This window comes from Colossoma macropomum, unplaced genomic scaffold (assembly GCF_904425465.1).
Source record: "Colossoma macropomum unplaced genomic scaffold, Colossoma_macropomum, whole genome shotgun sequence".
In the NCBI taxonomy this organism is placed as follows: Eukaryota; Metazoa; Chordata; class Actinopteri; order Characiformes; family Serrasalmidae; genus Colossoma; species Colossoma macropomum.
Genome location: NW_023494801.1, coordinates 30,906,529 through 30,917,627, shown reverse-complemented (window position 1 = coordinate 30,917,627; position 11,099 = coordinate 30,906,529). Strand labels below are relative to the sequence as shown.

Here is an 11,099-nt window from a genome sequence, read left to right as displayed (position 1 = left end):
AGGTGGCTCAGCTAGCAAGGAGAACTGGGCAGAGGTGACCACCAAAGCGGTTGCTAAAGTGTAGGTAGCTCATTTTCTGATTGTCTGTGAGGTAAATTACCCAGCATGATGTTAATAAAATTGATAGCAACTAAGAAACTGTAGTAATAGTGTGACTTAGCTAACTAGCTGCTAGCTGACGCGGTCGCTCTGTTATGGTTTTCCAGTTTTGCCGTTTCTTATAAACGGTTTTCTAACGTTACCTGGTAAACGGTGTTAGGGAATTTCTGAAGTCCATTAACTTAACGTTAATTGGCAGGTTAGGACGCTGAACTGTTGCCACCCTGTGGTTTGAATTTGTTAGGTGCGCTGAACGGCTAAAGCTTAGTACACAGGTAATTTGACTGTAAATTCAAGCAACGTTGTGTTTTATCTGTAGCCTTTAGAGCTTTTGCAACGATCGAAATATGTCCGCTCGCTAACGTCAGTCTATAGAGTTAGCGTTTGGTCGCTAGCAGCATAATTCAAGCTTCGTTTCCTGAGAAGTTTGGTAATGAAAAGGGCATATTTTAGCTGTTTTTGGGTGGCAAAACCCTAAAAGCAATTTTCACGAAAGCTTCCGTAATATTTAGAACATAATAGTAGCTAAATATTGCATTGAAATCAGCGTGGCCTCAGTAATAAACTGCTGGGTACGTTAACCGCTGACACTTGGCCTTCGATAATTTGCAGGCGGTTTTAAGTTGTCGCTAGATGGCCCTGTCGGTCTTTTTTGTCACTACTACGAAACACTTAATGCTTTTAATGTATTCTTTAGCCTCCCTGTCACACGTCACACGAGGAACGCCTGGACAAAGAAAACCACAGTTAAATTTAAATGCAAAAGTTATTGGATTTGTATTTATCTCACTCCCATAACACGTTTTATTAATTTATTTTTTGTATTCTAATGTAAGCGTTAAATATGATGGGGCCCATGATCCCAAGGCAAAAAGAAACTGCAAGCAACAAGAACTGCAATGTCATACACATTTGATAACCTTTTGAATTAAAATGAAAATATGAAACATTTTATTTTTATAGGCTACACTAAACAGAACAAGCCATTGCAGTTTCCAGCTATTGTAGAATTGAGGACAGTCAGTAATAGAAAGGTACCTAAATAGATGGATGATGTGCAACAGATGAAATATGGCAAACATTTTGTTTACAATGTCAAAAACCAAATGAAAAAGTGTTATTTGTTTTACAAATATTCATTTAAATTCAACTAGTGGACAGTTTGGGTATCAGCAAGCTTAGAAGAGGCCTTTCTTGTTTTATTTCTTAAGTATATCAGGCTTGGGACAGTAGCGTTAGGGCAGTAAAATATCTCTTAAAATTAAGTAAAGTGTGGATAGTTTGAAAACTGGGATTGTATTAGGCTTAAAGCAAACTACTCTTTCATATTTTTTTAGCTAAATCCATGGTAAATACAACAAAGCATTGGTGTTCTCTGTTTCTGAACCATTAAGTTCAGTGAAATTCAACAATGAAATATTTGGTTATTGTTGGTTCTCTTCTCAGTAGTGAGAAAATGTAGGTTTCATCTTTTCTCTGTTTATTCTGAGAGAATTTGAAGATTTTAAAATCTAGTTTATGTCTAGTATAAACCAACTTTCTACAAACTGCCAGTTACCAATACCATGTAACGTTGGATGTTTTTATTGTTTGTTATTGGGGGATGTTTTGTGTGGGGAATGATCCTTCACTACTGTTGTTAAAAGTAATTTTTCAATCCTAAAATCATGTTATTCAACATTTAGTCTTTAGGTTTTGGCTTAAGCTTATTTACAGTCAGAGACAAGTGTTGATAAGAGGACTCAGGGGATTCATTACTTTACATTAGGAAAGCTAGAAAAGTTGATAATTAACTGTAAAACGTTTCAAGTTTTTTATTTTCTCTTTGTAGTTCTACAATTACATACTGTAGTCCATCTGTTTCTCTGCATACTTTGTTAGCCCCCTTTTACCCTGTTCTTCAGTGCTCAGGACCCCCATGCACCCTTACAGACCAGGTGCTATTTTGGTGGTGGATCATTCTCAGCACTGCAGTAACACTGATGTGGTGGTGGTGTGTTAGTGGGTGTTGCGCTGGTCTGACTGGATCAGACACAGCAGTGCTGCTGGAGCTTTTAAACACCTCAGTGTCACTGCTGGACTGAATAGTCCACCAACCAAAAATATCCAGCCAACAGCGTCCTGTGACCACTGATGAAGGACTAGAGGATGACCAACACAAACTGTGCAGCAGCAGATGAGCTATCATCTCTGACTTCACATCTACAAGGTGGACTGACAAGGTAGAAGTGTCTAATAGAGTGGACAGTGAGTGGACAGTGTTTTAAAACTCCAGCAGCACTGCTGTGTCTGATTCTCTCGTACCAGCACAACACACACTAACATACCACCACCACGTCAGTGTTACTGCAGTGCTGAGAATGATCAACCACCCAAATAGTACCTGCTCTGTGAGGGTCCATGGGGGTCCTGACCACTGAAGAACAGGGTAAACGGGAGCTAACTAAGTATGCAGAGAAACAGATGGAATACAGTCTGTAATTGTAGAACTACAAAGTGCAGCTATATAGTACGTGGAGCTGATAAAATGGACAGCGTAAAAACAAGGAGCTGGTCATAATGTTATGCCTGATCGGTGTACAAGCCACATATATAATCAATTGTTGATTATTCACATTGCTCATTTACAGTGCCCAAGTTGTATGATCATTGCCTGATTTGGCTAAAGCAGCTCTACCCACTGTGTCTATCAGTTTTTCATGGGCAAAGGGAAAAGCATGGAACAAGGAGAGTCTGACCCGGAAAGGTAAATCTGTTTTTAACATTTTCCTCACATATCTTCCACACCCGGAGCTAATTATGACCATGTTAGCCAGCCCCTTCAGTATAACCTTTATATTTTTTGAAACTAGGAAATTTGAAAAGGACATGATGTCTGTACAGACTACCATACTACCTCAAGTTTTTTGTCAAATGTTTAGTTCAAAAATGCAGAGTACACCATGTTCAGCTTTTTTTCATAATATACATTGTTGGGTGTGGGCTGTACACATACAGTAAATATCAGTGCTGTATTATGATTAATACTTTTTTTATTGACAAAGTAAAATAGTTTTAGTTATACTTCAGTATTGTTCAAAAACTGATTGTCTTTACAATTGTTATAAATGAATATACAGCATTTAGGAGTGAACCACCTCAATTATTATGTTTCTGATAAACTAGAAGCCAACGTCTGATTAGTTTTGTAATTGAACATAAAGGATTCTTCTCTGCTAATTTTTGCATCTATTAACAATGAGGAGGATCTGAGTTAAGCATTTCTTGCAATTAAAAGGTGGGACTGGAAGGTATAAACAATCAGTGTCACCACCGTTTGAGAGTTTTAATTTGGCAAAAATACTGAAAAGCATAGCAGTTCCCATAGGTTTTCCTGCACAACCACAATAGCACAGGAAAATAGATTGCAATTGGTTTCACAAGCTGGATGTGTTTCTCTGTTATGTGGCAGTAGTAGTCCTGAGGAACTGGATGATGTCTCAGACACTGACTTCAAGCTCTACCTGAGGGTCACAAAGAGAAAATTGGACACAGCATTGGAAACAGCAGTGTGTGCTGGTTTGCTCTCTCACGCAGTACAGGCAGACAGTGTAGACTTACCATATACTTGTGCTAGGCACATTTGCAACTAAGCTTGTTTGAAATTTGATACCCTCTTCTCCACAGTCTCCCAAAAGACTTCGTCAGAGAACAGTGATTCATTCCACCACCAGCTCCAGTACTACCGAGCCTGGCACATCTGGAGCCCCTCCCACGCCTGCAGCTGAAACAGGAAAGAAATATAGAGGGAAGAGGAGTGAAAGCGAAAGGAACCAGTCTACTGTAAGGCACATGTATGAGGCTGTGATTTCTGGCCGCAGCGCAATAGTGGTAAGACAGAGAAAAGGAAAATCATGATGTATTATGAGCTGTTGTGAAAAATTTCTTTAGCTCCTCTACATTCTTTTGAAGTTCACTGAATTAAGGTGTGAAAGCAGCACTGTGTAATATTTTTTTTTTTTGTTGAAAAGGAAAAAAGTAGCATTACTGAATATGGAGAAAACAGAGCACAGTGAATTATGGTGTGCGTGCGTGGCTACAAGTCACCATGTAAGGCTTAAAACAATCATTTAAAAGTCAAAGCTATGGGGATGGATTTGGAAGGAGTCATTCGTCTTCAAGTATTAATGTCACACACCCAGGCTTAAAAAGTAGGTCCGACTCAATGATTAGGTCTCAAGTGCAAAATCAACATTATAATATTTAGGGGTGGGGTGGGGATTCGATTCTTAGATGCATGGTGATGCGGCGTGGACGATTCTGAATCAATTCACAAATGTCAAAAATCTATTTTTAAAATTTTAAATAACGTAACATTCACGGAACGCGAAAGGAGGAAGTGCAGTGCACAGACAGTCTGTGGCACGCACATAAAGACGCAAGAGGCAAAACTAAAGTTATGGAATCTCTGAAGAGAACGGGTAGGATAGTTGTAACATGTCATGCGTGGACGTCCGTTGCTACAGAATGTTATGTCACCGTAACTGCGCATTTTAACAAAGATGAGCAGCTAGCATCTCGTGCTTCAAACAAGAGCGGTGAATGAGAGCCTTCCAGTTGACTAGCCACATTGTTTTTGTTTGTTTTATTAATTAATGATAATGGCAGTAAATTAATTATGGATCATTACAAATTTTTTGCTTAGAAGTCGTCACAGAGTAAGAAAAAAGAAATCCTTTATAGAACATACATGTATAGAAAAACATGCAGCAAGATGCATCGATAATCGTTCTAGAATCACTTTGCAGCCCTCTGAATCATGATCAAATCGTGAGGTGCCTAGAGATTCCCACCCCTAATAGTGAATGACAATAGTGGATAATTCACTCATCCTCAGAAGACACATCCTTCATAAAGTATTGACTGAGTTGTCTTCGAATATTCTTTCAACGCACTGGCAGAAGTCAGATTGATCCGCTTGCGGGGATCCGAAGCACAACCGACAAAATGTTCTTCCATACGTTGCGTGCAATTGTATATTTTCACCAGAGAGGTCTGCAAATCCTCAAATCCTACATAGTGTTGCTTTAAGTTAGTGGCTCCCAAACTGAGGGGTGGACAGCTTGTATGCATGAGTGATGAGTGAGTGGAATATTTATAACATGCAGCACATGACAAACCTCTGCTTCAATTCTTATTTTGCTCTTTATTCAATATTAATCGTGTTTTAAAGCTGTCTTAGAGAAGGCATTTCACTCCGGTTGCCTCTACATGTCACGCATTGTTAAACTATTACAGTTAATTTAAGTAATCCATCAGAAAAATTAATTCGAGCGTATCAGCTGTTGTTAAGGCTGGTATGATCCTGGTTAGTTGTGTTTGCAAGTTAGTTTAACTTTCACAGACATGGTTGTGGTGAGACACCTGTTTGTAGCTGCTGTGATTAGTGCTTTGCTGTTATCATTTGGGTTGTGTGTTGAAGCTGAAGGTGTGTTGAAACTAAATGAGCACATATTGGACATTCACTGGATATTCAGATTTCTCTCTTCAGTTTCTTGTGAAACAAACATGCAAAAATGACCAAACCTATATTTTATCCTTCTTGGGAATACAGAAGACGAACTACAACCAAATATATTTTACAAATATTCTTCTGTAGATTTTGCTGAACAGAAAGGCCCGAACAACAAAACACTGATGTGTTACTGTTTAAGGGAGTGTCAAAAAAGTGCACAACCTGTACAACTGTAAAGGTTTATATTTTAACACATTAAAGTTTGTAGAGGCTGTAGTGGTTATTTTGGGTTATTTTCAGCCTAAACAGATGATGTTACTGTGTAACCTGTTGGACATGTTAGTAAACATTTTGTTATTCACTGTTCATTTTACAGCCACATGCTGTCTTACAATTGCATGTGTCTTCACTTGTAAATATTATTATTTTTCAGTATTATTTAGTAAATCTGATGTGAAGTGTCATTGTCATAAATGTGTTTGATATTTTAAGGGGTACTGATTTTATAAGGTTAAATGTCTTACCTATGCATCATGGAAATCTGTACGCTTGTATGTATAAGCAGTGAGAGGGGATACGCAGCGGGTGGTTTAATGTCTGAAGGGGTGCTGGACTGTAAAAAGTTTGGGAATCACTACTTTACATTGTGTGTGTAAATTTCATGATGAAAGAACCAGAAGAAACGGCCCACAATGACTTGCAAAAAAATCTGGTTACATTGACTAACATTAAAAGTAAAGAAAGTGGCGCTTTTTTTTTTTCTCCCCCTTCTCCTGTAAAATTATGACTCTGGAGATATAAGGTTTTGTTTCCACAACAGCAATGTACACCATGTATACAAAATAGTTGAAGTGCCTGTTTATGACACTTGCTTTTTCTCTGAATTACACTGACCAGATGAAATTGAACTTCTAACTACTCCAAGTGTAATATCAATAGTTACAGTAAACCTGCAGCACCAAACTCTGTAGAATCTCTAGGTGATTCAGGTAATGAAAGGAAGCACTCGTTAAAAAGCAAATGCAATCAGAAAGCAGGAAACAGTAATGCAAGTAATTGAAAGCTTGGCCAAATAATAAGCCTACATAATTGCGTAAGAACTGAGGCTGCTTAAATCCCCGTACACTATTCTTTATGGGCCTGTAATTGCAAAGGCAAATTTGCCTGTTTTAGGCTTGGCCCACACCTAAGCAACGCAAGCAGAATGGGATATGACTTAAAAGTTCTCAGATCACAATTTCTCAACCTGTGGGGGGGGACCACCAGTGGAGCGTGAAGCACCCTCCAGTGGTCTGCAGCCCCATGCATGTAGTATGTACATGACGCAGTAGTTTGGACTAGGTCAGTAAGTCGTGAAAATATAATTGTGAAAAAGATAAAATTAATAAATAAAAAATCTAAGAATCAAACATCAAATATACTAGCAGTATAAATATTAATACAGATGTATAAATAAAAACACAGCAGGCTACTTACACCTACGAGGCAACGCAGACACGGGTGTTCGCCAGAGTTAAAGAAGCTCCTCAGGGTGCTTTCCTTGACTGGTGAAGACCAGTCACCTTTTCTCAGTCCGCTTCCAAACAAACCCGGATTCAGTTTACTGCTGATGGAAATGCATTTTTTGATCAAACGAGGGAATTCATTAGTAGAGCTTGCTTTCCTTCTTATCAAGAAGCACTTTCAGTGCCGTACAGTGAGCATAATCTGCCTGTTTTAACATCTAACGCTTTACAGACTCTGATTTGCCCTCATGTTGTTCCTTAAATTGTTTATTTTGAGGCTTGTCTGTCGTTTTTAAGCCTTAATGTAATAGTGAAGATCCGTGTTTTGATTTCAGCTCATTGTTTACGAGCATCAGCGATCTTAGTGGTTAAACTGAAATTGATAAACCAGTGACAAAGAAGCACGTATCTGTAACGTTGGGTGAGTAGGAGATGAAAACACAGTCTGCCATTTGAAAAGGCAGATATTCAAATGGAAAAAATGGTTAATAGTTTATTACTGTCTGTTCCAGACAGTGGTTGATGATTGGCTTGATGATTATAAGCAGGACCGGGAGGAGGGACTTCGTGAACTCTTTAATTTTGTAGTTCAGTGCTGTGGCTGCAAAGGTAGGTCTTAAACTTTTTACTGAGATTCTGAACTGGGCCCCTGTGTATTTTCTGTTAATTGTAAATTCAGTAATTAGATGCACTGATACCACTTTTTCCCTTCCAATACAGATACCTTGGCTGATACAGAGTACATATATCAACACTAACTCTGTTTAACCTATTTACCCTACCTTACTATTTATTATAATGCAATTAGCAATAAGAGGCAAATTTAGCAACTAAAGTAAATACAGAATATTTTTATTGTGCAAAGTAGTTAAAAAGAGAAATAAACAACATATAGATAAATGAAATAAAACGAAATGAAACAATGTATTGAGAAAACTGATCTGTGATGCAACTGACTGACGGAGGTTGACTGCAGACGGGGCTAGTGGACGCACAAGCGTGGATGGCGGGCTGGTGGTTCGTTCCATACCTATCTTTAATGTTTGCTCCCTCAATAACAACCTGGATTACATTAACTCAGACTGTAGCTGACTGCACTGAGCGATTACTGAAAGAAGCCTAGCTCAGCCATTTAGGTAAGGTTAGCGTGTTTTTAACTGTTGGTGTGTTCCATTATATGGTGTATGTGTGACAACCATACCAATATTCCCAATGGTATATCACCCACTACGTCTGCCTTTCCACATCCTGGAATTACAGATTTTGCCCTGAGTATTTTTACTGCTGCTTGTCAACCCACACTGCCAACGTGTTCAGTCTACTGGCTCGCGTCAGAAATTGCTTTGTAGTATTGGTCAGTGTTGTTCCCATTGCCGATGCCAATACTGGGTTAGGGTGCCAGTATTAGTACCAATACTGATATTGATATACTGAAATAATGTGTGAGATTAATTTTGTTTTATTGTGCCAGAATCACATACATAACAGACATAACATACATAACAGACTTCCCAACACATCCTTTTCTGTTAATTATAACAGGCTTAAGGTTGTCTGTGACTTGTGAAGGGGAAAAATGATAACACCGACCTTAAAGTTACCACCATCGCCCCGATATCACACCTTTTTGTTTTGCATTTTTTGTACAATTTTGTCTTTTTGTTTTTTTAATTTGGTCATTAAAAATGAAAATGCTGTTCTATTTTAGGTTTGGTGACAAGGGAGATGTTTGCTACGATGCAAAATGCTGACATCATTGGTCACCTGACTAAAGAGTTTAATGAGGTGAGTAGAGCTGAGGATCTCTACATTGATTATGGGTATGAATGTTGTTGTTAGTGAAGGTAACAAACAGAAATCTTAATGCTGCAGGTAAGAATATCTCTCTCCTCCAGCAAGACAGCAAGTTAACAACTTGGCAAGCTTCACTGCCTACATAAACAAAGTAGTATGTACCATACTGTGCAAAAGTGTTAGGTTCCTAAGCACATTGTTTAAAACCATTTCGATTGGCAGTTTGATTCCAGATTTCTCCTGGACACACTTAGGCTTTGTTCACACAGCAGGTAAAAGTGGCCCAAATCCGAATCTTTTCATTTGTGTGTCAGTGTGAATAGCAAAAACGCATTGAATCTGATTTTCAATTCCGATTTGAGACGCTTTCATATGTGGTACTGAAATCTGATACAAATTTGATCTGCGGCAATGTGACTCAGTCTGAACAGCCAGATTGGAATTCATGTGACTTTTACGTCAGTCCAACTCAACATTCGTCATATGTGCTGCTGAGACTCATAAACATTTAGGCTGATGTTTCTGTACCAAAAAATTAGAAGAGACTTATCACAACCGCTCCATGTTCGAAGAGATTTCGAACAAAACGGCCGAACATGGCCAGAGGAGACCAAGGCTGCAGCGTCAAAAAAAGCTTAAAAGAATCCGAGGACACAAACCAAAGAAGTGGCCGAGGCTGGATAACGTGCCCTTTGTACGGTGAACTCGAACACATTCTGGGTGATGAGCCCAGCTGTCAACAATTGGAACTTCGTAATCGCTCCATGTTTACCTCTGGACGAGCACGCCATGTGAAGCACTGTTCTTTTAAGCATGTGGGTCGGTTTAGGAGCGTGATCTGTTCAGACTTATGTCGAATACAGGTCACATTTAAAAGATAACATGAACGGCCAAACAAAAAAATTGAATTTGGTGAGAAAATCAGATTTGTGCCACTTTTATCTGCTTGTTTGAGTAGAGTTGTAGTACTTGAGTCAGGTCTCTACCTCATTTGAATTTGGTTTTAGTCTTGGGGTTAGGTGGACTTACAGTCCTTTCTCTGCATCAGGGGATTCTGACCTTTTGCAGTTGAGGGCCCACACAAAGGACAATAAAAGCATCCAGAGGCCACAAGACTTAACCAATCAGATTGTCTTTTTCTGACTCGCCCTAGCGTTGGCTGATCTTGTTTAGCAGCTACCGAGTGCTGGATGTCAGGCTAGAGAGAAAAGCTGCAAACTATTCTTTTTGCGGCTTTGAGTTCTGCCTCAATTCGACAGGTTTAGGGAAATATTCGCTGTGTTCAGTCTCCAAGTGACTGTGTAAAGTATTGGGTTTTAAAACGTCATTAAAAAAAAAACCCATAGCAAACAGCATGCAGCGCTAGTTACTTGTTTTCACTTCCCACACACATGAAGCCCAGTGCTATGTATTCACCGCTGTATTTTCTTTATTTTGGTTATGCTTGCGGTGAAAGTATAAACATAACTTTCTCTCATTTTATTAGTGTTTTCATTTAATAATAAAAATGGATGTTGTTTGGTTTATAGTTAGTTGCCCTTAGGTGGTGATTCTGAATGAGTACAAACACAAGTTGTTAAATGTGTTACACATAAGGCAGAGAAGAAAGGATAGAGAATAACCTTACTGTTGCTTCCAGTTACAGTCCAAAGTTTGACTATTTTGTTCTTGCTTTGTTATGTTATGTATTGGCTTCTTAATGGAAGAGATAAGAAGTGATGTGTTTTCTCACCTGCAGGACTCTGGAAGTTACCCTGTGGTGGCAGGCGGTTCACTGGGTCGGCGGTTTCGTGAAGGGTTGTGTGAATTTGTGTCTTTGTTGGTGCAGCGCTGCCAGAACAGCCTCTTGTACGATGAATTTCTGTTTTCTGCTTTGGTTGCGTTCCTCACTGGTCTGGCAGATTCACAGGTCCGAGCTTTCAGACACACCAGCACACTCATTGGTAAGATTTTTAAAATAATTTTATTTATTTATTTTTTATTCAAATGTTACAAAACTGTCTTACCGAGGTAAACCATCTTCATCCAGTGAGCCAACGTGTTTCCTCTTCAGATGCTTCAGCATGGACGATGTGAGCCCATACCGGCTAAGGTCGGCTTTACAAATAGCACAACTGACAACCTTTTTTTTCGGAGTTAAGCATGAAATGCTTCCCACACTTTGTTTTTGAGGCTGCTGTCGCGCTTTTGTTAACTCTCTAGTAAGC

At 39.0% G+C, this 11,099-nt stretch overlaps 1 protein-coding gene across 1 annotated transcript in view; it reads left to right on the top strand.

Annotated features, from left to right (window-relative positions):
- The window catches only part of LOC118821615 (cohesin subunit SA-3), a 34,867-nt gene continuing 23,768 nt past the window's right edge, over positions 1–11,099 (top strand). The window contains exons 1-7 of the mRNA XM_036590315.1: positions 1–60; positions 2,730–2,845; positions 3,551–3,647; positions 3,766–3,969; positions 7,611–7,707; positions 8,807–8,883; positions 10,631–10,835. Coding sequence (XP_036446208.1) covers positions 2,799–2,845; positions 3,551–3,647; positions 3,766–3,969; positions 7,611–7,707; positions 8,807–8,883; positions 10,631–10,835 — 727 coding nt within the window. The 5' untranslated portion in view covers positions 1–60; positions 2,730–2,798. The remainder of the gene's footprint in view (positions 61–2,729; positions 2,846–3,550; positions 3,648–3,765; positions 3,970–7,610; positions 7,708–8,806; positions 8,884–10,630; positions 10,836–11,099) is intronic.